The sequence below is a fragment of the Vigna unguiculata genome, chromosome 11, assembly GCF_004118075.2.
Source record: "Vigna unguiculata cultivar IT97K-499-35 chromosome 11, ASM411807v1, whole genome shotgun sequence".
Classification (NCBI taxonomy): Eukaryota; Viridiplantae; Streptophyta; class Magnoliopsida; order Fabales; family Fabaceae; genus Vigna; species Vigna unguiculata.
This window is the reverse complement of record NC_040289.1, coordinates 40,754,402-40,773,507: the sequence shown is the minus strand read 5'-3', so window position 1 is coordinate 40,773,507 and position 19,106 is coordinate 40,754,402. Positions and strand designations below refer to the sequence as shown.

The 19,106-nt window shown below is 33.9% G+C and overlaps 3 protein-coding genes across 3 annotated transcripts; 1 reads left to right on the top strand and 2 right to left on the bottom strand.

The window, feature by feature from the left end:
- Positions 1-3,901: 3,901 nt before the first annotated feature.
- LOC114170472 (putative calcium-transporting ATPase 11, plasma membrane-type) lies at positions 3,902-8,919 on the bottom strand. The gene is made up of 7 exons (XM_028055960.1): positions 8,716-8,919; positions 7,605-7,659; positions 5,515-7,517; positions 5,272-5,430; positions 4,976-5,147; positions 4,542-4,843; positions 3,902-4,458 (listed from the first exon to the last, which is right to left on the bottom strand). The coding sequence occupies exons 1-7, from the start codon at positions 8,887-8,889 to the stop codon at positions 4,150-4,152; spliced, it is 3,174 nt and encodes a 1,057-aa protein (XP_027911761.1). The 5' UTR covers positions 8,890-8,919; the 3' UTR covers positions 3,902-4,149.
- A 1,080-nt stretch (positions 8,920-9,999) lies between these two features.
- On the top strand, positions 10,000-10,967 carry LOC114170642 (zinc finger protein CONSTANS-LIKE 2-like). The gene is made up of 2 exons (XM_028056165.1): positions 10,000-10,664; positions 10,746-10,967. The coding sequence occupies exons 1-2, from the start codon at positions 10,263-10,265 to the stop codon at positions 10,836-10,838; spliced, it is 495 nt and encodes a 164-aa protein (XP_027911966.1). The 5' UTR covers positions 10,000-10,262; the 3' UTR covers positions 10,839-10,967.
- Positions 10,968-14,256: 3,289 nt separating this feature from the next.
- LOC114168359 (cytokinin dehydrogenase 6-like) lies at positions 14,257-17,108 on the bottom strand. The gene is made up of 5 exons (XM_028053143.1): positions 16,049-17,108; positions 15,812-15,939; positions 15,430-15,690; positions 15,073-15,335; positions 14,257-14,982 (listed from the first exon to the last, which is right to left on the bottom strand). The coding sequence occupies exons 1-5, from the start codon at positions 16,698-16,700 to the stop codon at positions 14,661-14,663; spliced, it is 1,626 nt and encodes a 541-aa protein (XP_027908944.1). The 5' UTR covers positions 16,701-17,108; the 3' UTR covers positions 14,257-14,660.
- Positions 17,109-19,106: the final 1,998 nt, after the last annotated feature.

Below are 19,106 nucleotides of genomic sequence, written 5' to 3'. Positions count from 1 at the left end.
GGTTTAAAAATATTAAGAAGTGAATTTAAATATTTTTTTTATTTTAATATATTTTATATACGTGAAATAAATAAAAAAATGTACTTGTGTAATTCAATTTTAGTATAGTTTTGTACTTCATGAACATCCTTTATTGATACATACTTATATACTTTAATTTAATCTCATACATTTAATTAGATATTTATCGTTAGTCTAATAGCAGTTTAATACTCAGTGATGACACAAAAATAATAATAATTCCGTTGTTTTTTTCAATCTTCAGCTTTCTCAATCTTATATTATTTCAAAGGTAATTATCATGATTTTGCTGGATGAAAATTAAATCATTATTATTTTTTTTTTTTTACCGTTATACATAAGTAACCATAAATATGAGATATACTGAGATCACATGCTGGCAAATTTTCAACCACTCATTTTATATATGATTTTTCCTTAATACTAAACTCTACTATTCTCTTCTTTATTAATGAAATGTAGATATTATTGTAATGTGTTTATCAAAATTAACTGATAGTTACTACATTTTAAATTTACACATGCCCAACTGGTAAGTTAATTTATTATATTAAAGATACTTTAAAAAGTAGTTTATAGATAAAAAAGTTTAATTAAAAAAATCTATTAAATAAATAAAATTTATGTTTCTAAAAATATTATTAAACAATTATACTTTTAGTTTTTTAAAATAATCAATCTTTTAATGTTTTTATTTACTTTCTCATGAATCATATATGTTAATATCTTAAAAATTAAAGTTGAAGCATTAAACTGAAATTTTTAAAACGAATAAGTTTCTCCAATTTAGTGTTTAGAAATTGAAACTATGTTTCAATAAATTTAAGAAATCAAGACGAGTTCCGTTTAGTTCAAGAGACTAATTCATACTTATATTCAATTAATGTGGGATATTATAATAAAACATATACGGATTAAAAAATTACTCACGTACACAAATTTATTTATTATACTTATAAATAAGGCATGTTTTTACTATCTTTTTTTTTCACATAAATTTTCATACAGTTTCATTAATTAAACTCTTTTATTAAAGTATTTGTGAAACACATTATTAAAATGATATATTTTATTTTAATTTCAATAATTATATTTTTGCTTACCGTGTATTTAGAAATTTAATAAGTAATTTAGAAAAGAAAGTAACTACAAGAAAATTAAATTAAAATATAGTATTTTCTTATTTAAACTAATGTCTTAGTAATCATTATAAACTTGTAAACCAATTGTATAATAAACATTAATAAATTCAAACAATATTGTGAAGTGGTTAAATGTTAATTTATGTTCAGGTATACATAATAGGCACATATGTGTAGTTACTAGTCCATAAATGGAAGAGGATAAAAAAAAATGTTAAATATGTTTTTGGTGCTTCAAGTTTCATTGAATTTTGAAGTTAGTCTTTTTTTTGAAATTTTATATTAATTTAATCCTTCATTTTTAGAAATGTGTGAATTTAGTCTTTATTATCAAATTTCGTTAAATTTATTTGACATTTTAAACACATTTTATGATAATATTTGAGTTAACATTAAAGCTAAAATGTGTCAAACAGTATAAACAATTAAAATATTATCATAAAATGCGTTTGAATCGTTAGATAAACTTAATAAAACTTTGTTAAAATGACTAAATTCACGCATTTTTAATTATGAATGACTAAATTAGTAAAATTTTTTAAAAAGAGACTAATTCCAAATTCCATTAAAACTTGAAGAACAAAAAATGTGTTTAACCAAAAAACAAAAGTATAGTATCTTCCATGGTCGAGCACCACAAGACAACTAGGATAAATTTTTTCAACATTTTTATCACTGTCTTACAACAATATCAGTCATGTAATAACACACTTTTTAATATTTTTAATTTTTTTTATTGAAGATCTTTACATTATTGTGTAAGTGAAAAAAAAAAAACTTGGCAAATTTAGTTTGTGATGAATTCTGTGGAGATTTGAAGAAGTTATTGATAAAATTAGTAACTTGAAAAAATGTAGGAAAGAGATATTAAATGGGTTGGTGAATCCTATGGTCAAGGGTCTTTAATGCAGGAAAAGCTTCTCCTTCAAACAAAAAGGGAAATATGAAACCCTTTTCATTTTTTGGTTATGGTGGTTTCCATGCATATATCTAAGTTTTCCTTCACTATATTGCATTTAGGGTTTTGTTGTGTAGATATATTGTATTAAATATGATGGGAAAATTGTACTTACCTTATTTCATATAATTTTAATAAAATAATAATATAAATGGGATATATGTCTGTTTAAATGTTAGGGAACATATAAATGCCATTTATTTTATTATGAATATGAAAAAAAAATGTGTATGTTTTAGAATTAGTCGAAGTGTATTTAGTACTAGCTTAAAATAAAAAATTGTATTTTTTTTTCATAAATGTGTCATTGCAGCTAGACATGTTGGAGATAAAGGACGACTTTAGAGGATTTTGGAAACTAATTAATACATCTAATAATTAAGTAGTTGGATAAGATATATTAATTTAATTTATTGTATGATCTACTTTATCCAAACATGAAGCTAAATCCATATATAACAAATTGTTGGGTTTAGTGTCATAAAAAAATAGAACCAAATAAATGACAAACATAACATAACACGTTCTAATTCATTTCGGGAACAGCTTTTGTGTTGGGCTTTGGCCAATACATTTATTAAAAAAATAAAATAGAGGGTGTTGTTTTAGATATTATTTGTTATTACTTTAATTTCCTGTTTTTGGTTTGTATAAGAAACTTGAAACAAAAAAGTTAAAGAACGAAGATAATAATACTATTTTTTAATATTTTAATAAATTAAAAATATGAAATATAATAAAAAGAACTTAATATGATAATTTTATTGAAAAGTGAAAATATAAAATATTTTTTTTAGCGAAACTTGGCCAAAAAAATAAATAAAATACATGATCATATATATGTACTAAAAAAGGACTTTTGAAATATTGAAGTCTTGGTATGTTGAGAGAGAATAAGAAAGATTTGCTATAAAGACAAGAACATAGTGTATTTTGATTTCATTTAGAAAATTAAGTTGAACTGAAATGAAGTTGAATGAAAAGGAACTCATTTTGACAACAGTTAAGTTAATTCTAAATGTATGAAAAATATCAAATATGTTACCACACTGTTGAGCTGAAACTGAAAATTGATTTGAGTATTCTAATTAAAATCTAAAACAACTCTTATAAGTTGAAAATTTTCTCATTTCAAACTATTCAGTTAATTTTATTATTTGATTATCTAAAATGTAAATTTTACCATTTAAATATAAATAAAAGATTAATAATATATATAACAATATATAAAAGATTAATAATATTAAAATATTGTGAAGTATAGATTGCTTTCACTTAAAAAGGAAAAAAAAAAGAGAGTTTATTATATGCGTTATTGATATGAGATGAATAAAAAAAATGGCATGAACATATCTAAAGAAATAAGGAGAGGCAAGACAAAGAGTGAGTGTGAAGAATATTAAATTCTCATGAGAAAGTATATTAATTAAAGAAATAAAGAGAAGAGTGAAGAAGTATATGATAAAGCTAATAGTATGTGAAGAAAAGAAAGAATAAGCATGGCTTGAAAAATGTATAGTATGAATAGCATTATTCTCTTAACTTTGAGCAAAAATAATCCTGACCATATATTCTAAACTTAGCCTATAGTGTGTTTACTAGGAAATTAATGTTCTGACTACAGAAAAAAAAAATTAAAGAACAATATTTTGACTACTAAATTCTGACAACTTCTTTCACAACATGTGATTTTATCTTTTAAATAATTTTTGAATATTAAAAATGAGAAAAAAAAAATGTAAAACTATTTAAAAGATAATAGTAAGAAAAAGTTGTCAAAATATAATACTCAAAAAATCATTTTCCAAAAGAATAATAGAGAGGAGAGAAAGAGTGAAGGTTGGGTTTGAGGAATTTAGGTGATGAAGAGAATGAGGGGAGAAAGAAAGGTAGGAATGGAAGAACCTAACTCTAAAATGGTGATGACAAGTTATGGTATATCTGTTTTTCTGTGAGAGTTTGAAAAAGAAAAATGAATATGGAATAAAGGTTTGAATATAGTGAAGTTCATTATCTAATCTATAGTATTCATGCGAGCTCAGGGCCAGTGGGGAGCTGTTCGTAACCGTCATGGTGGGTGGCGACGTAGGTGCTGGATGGAACTGGAATGCATTTAATGACAACAGCTATGACTAAACTCACCGCACCAATCATCACGCTCGCTAACCACAGTTCACGGCTCAGCGGTACCGTTTGAGCAAAAGCACCCAGACATTCAACTATCATCACTTGAGCGCAGATCGTTATGCCCATCACTATCAGGAACACCCAGCTGCTTAACATGCCTTCGAACACATTGATCTTCTCCATGTCACGGCTGTTTATCTCGTTGAACACCTATTGATCACACAAATGTTCATGTTCTTGATTTCGGAGTCTAAGTCATCGAGTAAAAATGAAAAAAATTAATGATACAGTACCTGACAAAATACAAAGCTGTTGAAAATGACGGTATTGAGAAGCAAGGTAGTATCGTCATGTTCATCGAGCATGAGAATCTTTTTGCCACGAAATTTGAGAAGCAAAAGGACGATAATTTGATAGATGCTCTGACCAATTATATTCCTCCACATGACCCTGGTGATGAATTTAGAGTTTTTTCCGATAGGTGGCCTCTTCATCAGGCCATCATGAGGAGGTTCTGTAGCCAGTGCCAACGCGCCGAGAGTGTCCATGATCATGTTTACCCAAAGCATTTGGACAGCACTGAGAGGAGCAGAGCCTGAAATGAATTTCTGTTGTGATTAGTCATCTAAATTGAACCAATTACTCGTACCACATTCCATCCATGGTTAAACAGTGTTTGGGTAAAAAGAAGAAAAAAAAAAGACCGTCTTGAAAAGATAGTTGTTACCTGACACACAGGCTGAAACGAAATTCAGCATGAGAGCTACAACATTAACTGTTAACTGGAACTGAACAAACTTTTGTATATTAATATAAACAGCACGACCCCATCTGGTAACCTTCACTATGGTTGAGAAGTTATCATCCATTACAATCACATCAGCGTTCTCTTTGGCAACCTGGAAAAGATCGAGGTTAACAATGCTTAGCACACAGTGCTATGTAAAATAAATGACCAAAATCAGATACTAATTAATGGGACATAATCTCAGATGGAACAAGATTGTGGCTGCACTAACAAACCTCTGTCCCTGCAATGCCCATAGCAAGTCCAATATCAGCCTCATGCAACGCTGGGGCATCATTGGTCCCATCCCCAGTTACTGCCACAACCTCATTAAAATCCTCCCTCAAATGGGTCACTAATTTGTGCTTGTCAAGGGGCAAGGATCGGGCCATTACCTACACACTCCGAGAAACCAATTTGTAAATGTATTATCCTTGCTAAAACATTGAAACTAGTATCCATTGAAGAGTAATCTAGACCTGTATTTTGGGTATTATCTTTTCCAATTCTTGCTGGGATTTGTTCCGGAAATCTGGTCCCTCTATCGCAATTCCATCTGTAAATATACCGCATTCTCTAGCTATTGCTTTGGCAGTGTTTATGTTGTCACCAGTCACCATTCTAACCATAATGCCAGCTTCTAAACAAGTCTTGACAGCTTCTTTTACTCCAGGCCTCACTGGATCCTTGATCCCAACAATAGCTATCAACGTGTATTTGTCCTCGGGAATACGATCACGTTCAGAAGATCCTTCAGTGTCCTTGTAGGCAATGCAGAGTGTTCTCAGAGCCTCAGAAGCAAAACCGTTGATAACTTCTGTGATGCTACTCTTTTGTTGTTCGTTCGAATTGACCACTTTTCCGTCTGCGTTGACAACTTTGTCGCACATTTCCACGACCAATTCTGATGCTCCTTTGCAGAATGCTCGATACTTGTTGGGTCCACCGGGAAGAGCCACTAGCACTGACATCTTTTTTCTGATTGAATTGAAAGGTTCAACCTTCACTATTTTATACTTGTCGTTATAAAACTTGGAATCACCCCCCAAAAGCAAGCCAAATTCCAACAAAGCGGATTCTGTGGGAGTACCCATGATCTTGTTCTTTCCATCTAGCCCTTTGACTATCTCCGAGCCAGTATTCTGGAATATGGATTGCAAAAGAAGATCAAATGTTTGTTCAGAAATGAAGGACTTCAACACATTTTCACTGTTGCCGCTTTTAATGGCCTTAGTTTGTCCACAAATCCATATTTTGTCTACAACCATGTGATTTGTAGTCAAAGTCCCTGTTTTATCAGTGCAAATACAGCTTGCTGAACCCATAGTCTCGCATGCGGAGAGATGCCTGACCAGTGCCTTGTCATTCATCAATTTCTTCATTGCAAATGCAAGGCTCAGTGTGACTGCCAGAGGAAGCCCCTCGGGAACTGCCACAACAATGATAATGACAGCGGTGGCAAAGAAATTGAGAAGCTCGGATGCATCATTGAGGGACCATTTTGTGATCTCATGGTGAACTATTTTCCCCCACAAAAACCTGCTCGTCAGAACTATGAATGTGAGAAGGGCAAAACCCAAGCCTATCTTACCAATAATGGTTGCAACTCCGTTTAGTTTGACCTGAAGTGGTGTCTCATCATCTCCTCCTTCGTTCAGAGTATCCATCAATCTTCCCCATTCCGTCCTCACACCAACGGACGTGACCAACATCTTTGCAGACCCATCTTGCACTGTGGTCCCGGCAAGAAGAAAGGGCTTCCGATGATCAACATTCACAGCGTCGCTCTCACCTGATAGACTTGATTCGTCTATTAATAAGCCGAAACCAGATATCAATAACCCATCTGCAGGAACTACGTCTCCTATTGAAAGATGGACTATGTCTCCTACCACTAGATCATGAATTGAAACTTTTTGCCTTCTGCCGTCTCTTGTAACTTGAATGCTCACATTTTTCTTTTCTTTATCCAAGTCCTTAAATTGCAAAGACTGTTTATAGTCGCTGATTGAAGTGACAAACACCACTAAAAGTATAGACAGTATGATTCCCACTCCATCGTACATACCCTTTGGCCAACCTTCGGTTACAATTCCAACACCAACTGAAACGAAAGAACATGCCATAAGGATGATTAGAGTTAAGTCCTGCATTGCATCCCAAACGAACATCCAAAAGCTTCTGGGGGGCTTCTCGGCATGGCGGTTACAACCATAGATATTTTGTCTGTGCTCAGCATCTACCGAAATAACGCCCTCTTGCAAGGACACACGAACAACCCTTGCTACTCCTCCCACTCCTTCATAGCGTTCTAAACATTTCTTGTCATGGGATCGAACGATGGAGGCTAATTCGTCGGGCTCAATTTCGAAACCTGCTTCCCGAGTCTCTTTTGAGAGCATATAACTACCATCGGTGTCGCCGCCGACACCACCACCTTTACCTCCGCCGTCAACACCATCAACAACACGACGGTTACCAGCTGGATGAGAGGGAAAAGAAAAAAAAATGTAATAAACCATGAGTGAAAAACAAAAGGGTGAACGAAAGCGATTATAAGCGTGTATACCGTTAATAAAATGCAACGCTGCTTTTTGAACATAGAGAGCCACCCGTATTTTTTCCTGGTCAAGATAGTAAGAGCATGTGCAAAGTTTGTTAGAGATTAAACAACAGTTCCTTCGCTAAGCAAAAAGCACGCTACACTGCACACAAAATTTACTCACCATTCATGCGTACTAAAAAAATGAGCATTCTGACACTAAATTAACTTCGAATTTATAACCCCTCTTCTCTTAAACTTTATTCTAGAAAAGAAAAAACAAAAGAACCATAGTTTTGTGAACGAAATATCAGTGCATACAATTCTTCGAAATAGAAATGGGAATATAGAGGAAACTCAAACGATAATTGTTTCTATTGCGAAACTCAAATGAATTAGTTTCATGAAATTGAGATAACATGCAAATGTAGTTAAGCCACGCAAGGCTGTTTGTCCCGTTATGTGCTATATACAATATAAAAACGCAAAGATATTCGCTGTGCTACCCTACTTTGATTCCTTTCTTCTTTAAACTTGGTGCTTATCCTTTAGTTTTTCTTCTGTGCCCTTGATTTTATAACGTTTTATAATATTTATATTACTATAGAGCATGAGAGCTTAGAAACCATATGCTTAGGAGTTATACGCAATCCCTGGTTTAGTAGATCAATACAGTTGCGTTATAGCATTCTGAATAATTTGATGGCCGTCATCTCAATTTTGTATTTGTTAGCAAACAGATATAATATTAAACCAACACATAATAGCCACCCACACATTATGTTGGTGTTTCTGAACCAGAAAAATGATATATATGATGTTTTGAATAATTTTACTTTCCTTTAATCCTTCAATACTTCGTTTGGAAATTTGTTCACGTACGTAACTAAGAACTAGCTTTCATTGCTTGCTACGCTGCCGATGTGGCTGCATTTTCACCGAGAAATTTAACGAAATATGGACATTTGCAAAAGGAGCAAAACCAATCGGATTTTGATCTAGTGTGAGTTTTTCTGAAGATTAATACCGATGCATACATGTCTCAACACTGGAATCGGTTGTTTGATCCGAAAGCGAAAAGAGATCAATTCGCAGAGATCAGGTATTGAAATGGAAAACGAAAGAGACGAATGTGTACCTGGAGCTTCCTACGCTTGTGTTCCGCTTCGGCGCGTTGGGCGAGATTGGCCACCATGCGGAAGCGGCGGCGGGGATTTTTGACGACGGAGACGGCGGATCTCCATCGGCGGAGGGCGGACTCGGAAGGGTTCTTCGGCTGGACGCTGAAGTTTTCTCTCAGGTACTTCTCCATTGTTAGTCACTGATCACTGAACTTTCTCCATTCACAATCACTCTCTTCTTTTACTATTTTGGTTTGATTAAGAAACACGAAACGAGGAAGAGAAAGAAAGAAAGTTTCAAACGATGCCGAATATGGCGGGAACAAGAAAGAGAAAGCTGCCACAGACAAAAAAAACAAAATAGAAGAGGAGCACAAACACCAATCACTGTAACCCCCCTTCATTTTCTTCATAATTAATTATAAAACATCTCACTTTCCTCTTTTACATTACCATAATAACTTCTTCTTTTTTGCCAACGGTATCTCAAAAAAGTAAATTATTTCCCTTTTTTTTTAAATATTTTTTGTACTTTTGCTTTACAAAAACTAACATACTAAATTTATGCGACTCAATAATAATTTAGTTTTATTGACCTTACACGATCTCACTACAGAATTAACATATCATGACCAAAACTCAATAAATATAAAAGTAGCATTATAAATGTAAAATACTATGTACGATAACTGTTAATATGTATATATAATATCAATTATTATAGTGAATTTAAGACATTGTATAACTACATAACACTGTTAATATATATATATATATATATATATATATATATATATATATATATATATATATATATATATATTCTGATTTTAAATCGTTGAGGTAACATTATTTGAGAGAAACAAAACAAGTTTCATTTGAGGTTTAAAGAAAAAAGAAAAGTTGAAGAAAAAAAAGTATATATATATATATATATACTTTGTTATATTTACTTAGTATATGTAATAATTATGATAAATAAACTTTATTATAATGCTGTTATATAAGTATATATATTGTTATATATAATTGTATTGATTTAGATAATTAATGATACAGTATATGTATTTATAATTATGTATTTAGTATTATACCTTTTAAGAGTGTTATATTTGAAAGAGTAACATATCAATTTATTTTTGTTAAAATGGTATATTTAGTTGTTTAAATTTAAAAACGACATTTCAATCTCTTAAATGTAAAATTAATGTATTTTCCTGAAATTAAAATTGAGTGGAAAGATAAAAGAGGTGAGAAATTGATTAAAAGTGAGGAGGCAGAAAGATAATGGAAGTGAAAGACTACAAAAAGAATTGAAGTTAGTTGGAGAAGTTGGAATGCAATAGTGAGTTGAGACATTGGAAAAGCGCAAAGAGTGGTGAAAAATATCTAGTCATGGTGTAGTTGGATTATGCGGTTCATGAAGAATTGGAATTGGAAGAGTTTTTCGCGGGAGAAAAATCTCCGGATAAATCGGAGAAACGAGATATTATGATAGGAGATTGGGGAAGAATCGGAAGTTGTGCTTGCGGGATTACACAGAGAGAGAAGAGAAGAGAGAGAAATGGAGGAATCGTGCGCTCTGTGCAAGAAGAGGGCGGCGATGGTGTGCGACTCCGACGAGGCAAAGCTGTGCTGGGAGTGCGACGACAAAGTTCACAGCGCGAATTTCTTGGTGGCGAAGCATTCGCGTGTGCTTCTGTGTCGTTCCTGCCATTCCCCCACTCCGTGGAAAGCCTCCGGCACCAAACTCACGCCCACCGTCTCCTTCTGTCAACCTTGTGTCGCCGATCGTCATACCAGGTTGCACCGCTTGGTGAACGATGTTCGGCAACAACAGAAAGAAGAGGAGAATGAAGCGCTTCCACCGTCCTCTGCTTCCGCCACGTCACCACCCCGTGCCGCCGCTTTACCGTTCAAGCTATTAAGAAACAACTCTTTCTCCATCGATTCCATCGATTCCCATGTAAGAGGAACAAAAATAACATTTTATTTTTTCTATTATTATTATTATTATTATTATTGATATTAATATTATTGGTTATAGGACGGGACAGCGTGTTCTTCCTCAGAGATGCTACCCAGGGCAGTAGGGAAGGATGAAAAGATGGTGAAGGGTTGTGTTAGTGAGTATAAGTAGTTTTGTTGTTTCCTCGTTAATTTTGCTCTGAAAATAACTCTGTAACTCACGTTTCATGATACATATATATGAAGGATGTACGTATCTTTAAATCTTTGTTTGTTCCTAAGTTCATTTTCTACACTCGTGGCGTTCAATATATCAATGCGATCACGAGGATCATTCACGCTCTCATCTCATCTCGCAATGCCTCAAGAATTGATTCTCTGCAGATTTTAATTAGAGGTCAACAACACCATGTAAAAGTTACTTTCAATGCTGTTCAATTTTCACCATTGCAGGGGAAGCTTCGATATAGTACCACTAATAAATAATAATAAATAGTGATCCTACGAGTTTAAGGTATCGTTGCATCGGAGACATAAATGTGTGTCAGATGATGCCGGAAGCATAATCCATTGACTTTAGCATCTTATCCTCTTAAGCGAGAAGAGAACGCATCACTAAGGAGCGATTATTACTGGGTAAAAAAAATATAGTTATGATCTAAATTAGAGTCTATTTTAATCGATTATTTTTGTACACTAAGGAACATTTTTATTTTATCCGATATTGAATATTTAATTTATAATATATGGATGGGAAGTAAATCTTATTTTATAAATTGATTTTGTTATTTCAAAATATAAGTAAGTTACGGAATAATTAATGTCATCTCGTAAATATGTTACCTGAGATTAATATTTTATGTAACATGGACTCAACGAGTTTGGTTTCTTCCAGATTACAATGCTTTGACTGCTGAAGCTCCCATCACGCAAAAACAAAATATACATTGTTGAAGATCTACGTCATCTTCACATTTAGTATAAAAGTAATAGTAAATTTTACGTTACAAATGGGTTATTTGAATTGAGTTAATATCACTTTTTAACTTATTTTTTCTTTAATCCTGAAAATGCATTCTAAATTATAAAATTTAAAAATTCTGAAGTGTATATTTGTTCCAAAAATATATTATGAATTATATAATATAAGACATGTTTAAGAATTCCGCAATCTAAAAATCTACAATGTAGGAACCTTTCCAACATACCATGGAGGTGCAGTAAGAAATCATGGTAGTTGCGAAAAGTAATTGTCAGAACTTCAATGGGCCTTGTTTGTCTATTTAGCAAAAAGAACGTCAATGAATGGGCCTTTGTATACCTTACATCTAAGCTCCCTTGAATAGTATATCACCACATATCATGTTTTAACTGACTAAATAATTTGAACAAAATGAAGCTTGCAAGCAGGCCTCAGCATCACTAGAAAATTATGAGAAATTTCAAGAACAATCATATGGAAATACTGAATATGAATTCTGGTAATTCAAACGTAAACATCAATGGAAAAGGAGTCGATTTGTGATCAAACACTTAAAAAAAGAAGGAACAAGTAAGAAATTTGGTTGATTTTCACTGAACTGAACCACGAATCAACTTTGATCTGAATGTAAAGTTGAGTGCAGAGTTGATGCACAGTGTTTGAATGTTGAAGAATATAATTTCCATGTACTACTCATTACAGGAATCTGGAAAAGGATACAACATTTGAGAGACAACTTTCATATCATATGCTCAGCTGTCTGTCAGCCCATAATTCCATTCATCAATAGATTCTTTCTTGTCTTCCATAATTGGTAGGGACTACTTATTTCACGTCAGAACAAAACAAAACAAAATAAAACAAAATATTTTGTTCTATTCTATTCACAGGTTCCACCATTTTCAGTTTCAAATCAAAGCATACCACCTTTTAACCCTCCAAGTTCGATAACTGTATTGTTCTTAAAATACCATATCTAAATCATTTAGCAGTTTATCAAATGCTAGACATGCTTCAGTTTCAAACGCTTAAAATACCATATATAAATCATTCAGTGTTCAGAATGCTTTCTAAACCTTTTTGGCTAGAACACTTATAAATTGAGATTCTTGTCCTGAATAATTATTAAAGATGTACCTACCAATCTGGCACTAGCTGGTGCTTGATTACAAGGTGCTTTATGCAGATGGTCCCCTCACCCTTGCTTTATTCTTTTCTGTGTATGATTCTCTAGTAAATAATTTGTTTCAGTTTTCAAACTTCATACATACATGCTATTAATTTCCTTAGAGTGGTGTTACATTATTTCTAACATTCATGCAGATGCTAAAGATATTTTGTAAGTGTATTAAAATAAAACCATTCTGCATTATTATGCAGCATGCACTAGTTTTACTACCATAGGGACGATGACAGATAAAACAACTTGTGCTTTTCCTTCATACATTTATCATATCTTATGAAAAATTGGTCTGTCTTTTTTACAAAGATGTTTGTTTTTTTATTTATGGTGATCTGGGTAAGCTCTTTTTGAATGCTATCAATTTCCAAGCCAGCAACAAATCTTGTGAAGATGCATCTACGTGGAAAGGTTGTGCTTTAACTGTTTGATGGGATAACTTTAGTCCATTTTGTGTGGTTGTCTGGTGAGTGGTTCAAAACCAGAATCCAGAAGCAGGCTTTTTGATACCCAAAAACATTCTGGTGCAATGAAGGTGATGTGGTGCAACTTTCACTGGGTGATGTGTATTCCAGTGAACAAGAGAAATGCTCTAGAAGCAACCAAATTTTCCTTCCCCCTCTAATTCTGACACACCACGAAGGAATCTCTTCAACAGTAACACATTTCTCACTTTTCAGTTAACTTTTTATAATAGATCTTTTCCTTTTTAGTGATGGGAACAATTATGCATTCATAACCAAATAAGGGAAAATATACCCCACTACAACTACTTCAAAAAGAAAGGATGATGAACTCGTAATAAAACTCTGAATGATTTCCAGAAGTATTATGGTTTGAACATGTACAACTTCAACATTAAGATGGTAGGGACTAGGTTTCAACAAATAATTACACACTTTTTAACATTCTTTTGCCATTAATTTCCTTACCAGCCATCAGTGGTTCCAATTATGCAGATGCTGTTCTTGTTCTGACAGTAACTAAAACACGCTAGATAAGTTCAAACTACACATTGATTAGTTAAGACAAATGATGCTTCATTTAGAAAAAAAATGTAATTAAAAGAGAAGTGGTTCAAACCATTATTATTTGAGTGTATAATTTTACTGATGCTACACCTTTTTAGTTTATCAGTTATGTATTACTAACACACACATCACTATGTTGTAGCTGCTACCACATACACTAACTGGAATGGACTGTCAAAGATTGAATGTTCATCATCTTGCATGTTAGCCATATTCATTTTGACACCATTTTTCAGCAATTTGTAATGCATAATGTTCACTCAACATTATGTATCATCTTATCTGTACTTTTTGCTTACATTAGTATCTTTTTGTGGTGGATATATTAAATATCTGCAATAATATTCTTAATGAACTTAGCTTGGCGGCATGAGAGAGAAAGAGAATAGATAAGGGAGTGTTTAATGTCTCAAATATTTATAAGTTCTTCTGGAAACCCTACAATAATTAATGTCTCAAATATTTGATCCCTTTTGTTGACCTAATTAATCTGAGGTGGACCCTGCTGCCTTGGTGCTACATGAGCATGTAATGCAATTTTTTCCATCAGTAATGATACATACACACACACTGACAATTTTTCTTATTACCCTGCCACCATACAAATCTCAGCATTCATCATTCTGTTATCTCTTTTTCTCTGCTATCAGTCAATAACCCCTCCTCTGCATTAATTCTGTGTGGTATCTGTGTCCAAACCTGTCTATAACATTTTAATTTTGGCACTTCCATGAAGGACTATTTTTTTCTTCTTTTTTTTTCACAGATTATTAACAATGAAATAAAATGTGGAGAGTGTGGTCATGAGAAGGTTATTGCTTTTTGAAATATGCGCTGGCCAGGAGCTAGTATTGCCAATGGATCATAAACAGATTTTCTCTGCAGAAAAGTCTCCCATTGAGGACCAAAATGGGCCCTCCATTCTTGCTGAGTGTTGTAGTGGGGCAAATACTGCTTCACTCCAAGTTGTGCTCTTTGGCAGAATTCTAAAATTCTTTTGTTCTGACTTAGAATGTATTCTAAGCCATCAGTTCCATTGGAAGAGGGAACTGCAGAAGTTAGAAATGCCACTAAGTAGAAAATATCTTCCTCTGGAATCACAACAGAAGTTCTGTTGTCCCACCTGCAAACGACATAAATGCATTACATCCAAATTCATTTTTGACGGCTAAAATATTTTCTCCAGTTTATATTTTTCTCAACCATTCATTACTTTGATTTGTTCACTGGGTAGATAAGGACGGGGCCGTTGCTAGTTTCTGTTAGGATATTCCCGAACACGACTTCTGCGAAGTTCTGTATCTGGCTTTTCGGTATCAGAAGATTTAGCCACGGATGTGGAACATCCCACAACCCTTTTGAACGCAATTTCACCTCTGATACATGCACCCTGTCTAAGAAATCCACAAATGTAACTTCCGTTGAAAAAAGGGTTGATGAGATGTAGCTTAAACGGGACAAATATTCCTCAACTTCCTGCACAGAGAAAAATTATGGCGAATGAATTCATTCTATACTCTTTCTTCAATCATGAGAATCATCTAGATTCAGTGTTTGTTACTAGCCTAACCTGGTTTGCTGCATCAATTTCTTCCACGTTAAAGTATTTAGCCAATTCAAGGCAGAAGAGGGTTCTTCCATCAGACTTGAAATGATTAGCTTGAACCGGGTCTTGTGGGTTGAACGATGATCTCCAGTTATTTAGCAGACCAGTTCTGTTGATTATCACAAATCCTTCAATGTAGTCAAACGTGTTTTCTGAGGATATTAACCGCTCTTGGTCTCTCGTGAATGCCGTGAAATCTGAGTACAACACTCTAATCCATTTCACCTGTTCCAAAAACCAGAAAACAAAAATTCAGTTATGACAATTTGTGCTCCCAAGAAGACACAAACTAAAACCAAAGACCTTGTTTCTGGTGTAGTGGTATAGTCAGTCACTGATGCATTACCATGGCAGGTGCTGGTTCAAGAACAATTCTTGCCCTTGTTATAATGCCAAACTGGCCAAGCCCCCCAAGAACGCTGTGAAAAAGTTCCCCATTATGCTCCGCGGAACAGTTCACCACCTCCCCTGTTCCTGCAGCCATTGATGAACCATATTTTACTTATCAAAGGTGAAATCTTTTTCTATATTAGTTCAGAAAAGACAAAATAGTAGTTACACAGTTCATCTTCTTTTCACTAACCTGTAACAATCTCCAGCTGCAGAACATTACTTATCTGGGGACCATACTTAAATGCTTGGCCACTGACACCAGCGTTGGAGAGAGTGCCACCAACCGTCAGATGAAGATAATCTGTCCAAGATCTTGGCGCCAACCCGTATCTCAGAGTCTCATGCAAGATGTTTATCCACAACTCGCCACCTGAGACATCCACGTATGGAGCAAAGTTTCCTACATGTACCTGCATTTCTGGGACCTTGAGTGATTCCATGTTGATCACAACCCCTCCATGAGCTTGAGCCTGGCCCTGGAGGGAGTGCCCGTGGCCCCTCGCTGCAACCGTGAGGTGTGAGCTTGGACCCCTCAGCCACACATGCTTTATGGTGGCTGCAATATCAGAAACTGATTCTGGATGCAGTACTGCCATTGGATGATACTGATACCTGTTTCCAAAGTCTCTCGCTGCATTCCTAAGGCTAAGTTCATCGAAATTTAAATGCCCTCCAAGAGGAAGTGATTTCAGCGAAGAGGGGATGCTGGAAAGACCCAGACCCAGATCAAGCCGAATAGCTATGCAAGTAAGGAACAATATCGTGAAGCCTCTGAGGAACAGAATGTTGTGTTCTACAGCGAGGCTACGAGGTGATGATGAGTATGAGTAAGAGTATCTCATTTTTTTTTCTTCTTCTTCTGATGATGGTAGTTGAAGGAATAAAAGCGTGATTTTGTAGACGGTGTTGTTTGTGTTGTGTGTGAGTATAGGAGTAAAAGGAGAAAGTGATGGAGAGTGGAGGAACTTGAGGTTTGGGCAAGAATTTAAAGGAGTTTGTGGGTGGCTTGGTCAACCGTTGTTGAGTTATGTCATGACTTGGGAGAAAGCGTATGTGGACTGCTTACTTGGAAGGAAGAGTGTTAAAAGAGACACAACAAGGGCATTACACAGAAGCCAAAGTTGAAGAGGAAAAGTAACATCAAAGAGAGATCACACAAATCTTCTACTTTTCCAAACAGTGGTAACCACAATTACATGTTATTATAACAATAACATGAAGGAAAGACATGTTTCAAATAGTTCTTCATTAATGAATCTAAAGATGGTTTTTCCTGATTTAGAAACAAGTCCTTGGTTTTTTCCACACTGCTGCCTTTGTATAATAGGTACAGTAACCTCTAAGTAACACCTGATAATTTAAGTCTGTAAAGATGAAAAAGTTGAGAACTAACATATAATCTCATTTACTGTCTTAAGTTTTGTCTTAAGTTTTGGGTTGAAAGTGGTGTCAATTTCTTATATTACTGAAAATTCAGGTTTCATTTGTGTTGAATCTTCTCAGTGAACTAAGACGTATGTATCATTAGTGTTGTATCTGTCCGGTGAACCTAGACGTATCAGTTTTACGGTGTTGGTAGGGAGTCCACTATTGTCGGAATGTAAACATCGCGTATCCTGCAATTAGATTGGATGAGAAGGACTTGGGGGACTGGTTTGAATTCATTGGTGGGGTAGGTGTTGGTCCATGAGACACGTGAAGTCTTGATTCATTTGTGATGTAGGGACCTCTTGTAGGGCATGAAAGAAGAAGAAGAGGAAATGGGAGTGGCAGTTTTGGAGAAACAAATGAGACAGTGCTTCTTTCTTACTTCTTACATATCTGCTGAAGCATGCACAACTACCACTGCACTGTTTTTCTGCCATGCTATTGTGTCGAATCTTTAGTACCAAGCTATTGGACAAGTCTCCATTGATTCTCTTGTCTATTCTTTGGGAGAGGGTGATGCCTTGCCATGCCAGTACTGCCATAATAACTTTATCCTTTTCATGCAACTAGTGTCTTGGTCCAATCACAAAAATTTTGCACCTTCATAGAGAGTGCCATGGCCAAATCTCTTTGTCACCTCATTAGATTGCCAAAACTGCTTCCGTGATCTTCTGTTCCAATTGTGGTCCTGCAAAACCTCCATTGTTCCCTCTGGGAAACACATGCAAATGCGCAATAGTCTCTTGTTATTCAGAAACAAATGGTAGTGAAGTTGCACTGAGAATATTCTGTCTCCTTTTTCTGGAATGCTTTTTACCTTTCTCTTTCTGCAGTAAAGAAGTTTTAGCAAGATGATATATGTTTAACAACTGGTTCTTGTAAAAACTTGCATGGAAACTCTGAGAGTTCTAAAACTAAGACATGAATGTTATATAAGATTTGAGAATAGAAAAAACATCTGGCGACATTAGCAGCATGTTTGTAATTTGAGAAGAAAAACGGTTCTTCAACTATTTCATTGTAAGAAATATTAAAATATTTGATTACAAAATCATGGTTAGTACAACAAAATCATATTTTTGTCATGTGTGTAAAAGTATTATTTGTTATGTTTAATAATATTAAATTAAAATCATTAAAATAAGTTGTTTGTAACATTATTGTGAACAATGACTAAGTAGAAAGATCTTATCAAAGTTCCTATATGTTTTCTATAACAATTTTTAAGTTATAGAAAATTAAATAAAAATTATAAAAGTGCTACTCTAGGAAAAAAACTTTAAAAAATACAACATCCTTTCTTTGTTACATATATAAAATAAGATTAAATATGTTTTTATCCTTTAACTTTCGCTTAATTTTGGAATTAGTTCATTTCGAAATTTTGGACCAATTTAGTCCTTCATCTTTGGAAATATGTGGATTTAATCATTTTAATCAAATTTTATTGAGTTTATTTGACATTTTAAGCGCGTTTCATAATAGTATTTGGCTTAACATTAAAACAAAAATGTGTCAAACAGTCTAAACAACTCAAATATAATCCTGAAATGCATACACATAAATCCAACAAAATTTGATTAAAATGACTAAATTCACGTATTTTGAAATATGAAAGATTAAATTGGTCCTAAATTTTGGAATGAACTAATTCCAAAATTCAATGAAAGTTAAGGAAAAAAAAACATATTTCACCCTATAAAATACAATTACCACTCAAATTTAGGGCATGGATCTTGATATCATATAAACTCAATAAGAGTTCTTTCCTACATATGGTTCCAGTGCAGCTTAATTCTTTTAACCTAATAATATACAAC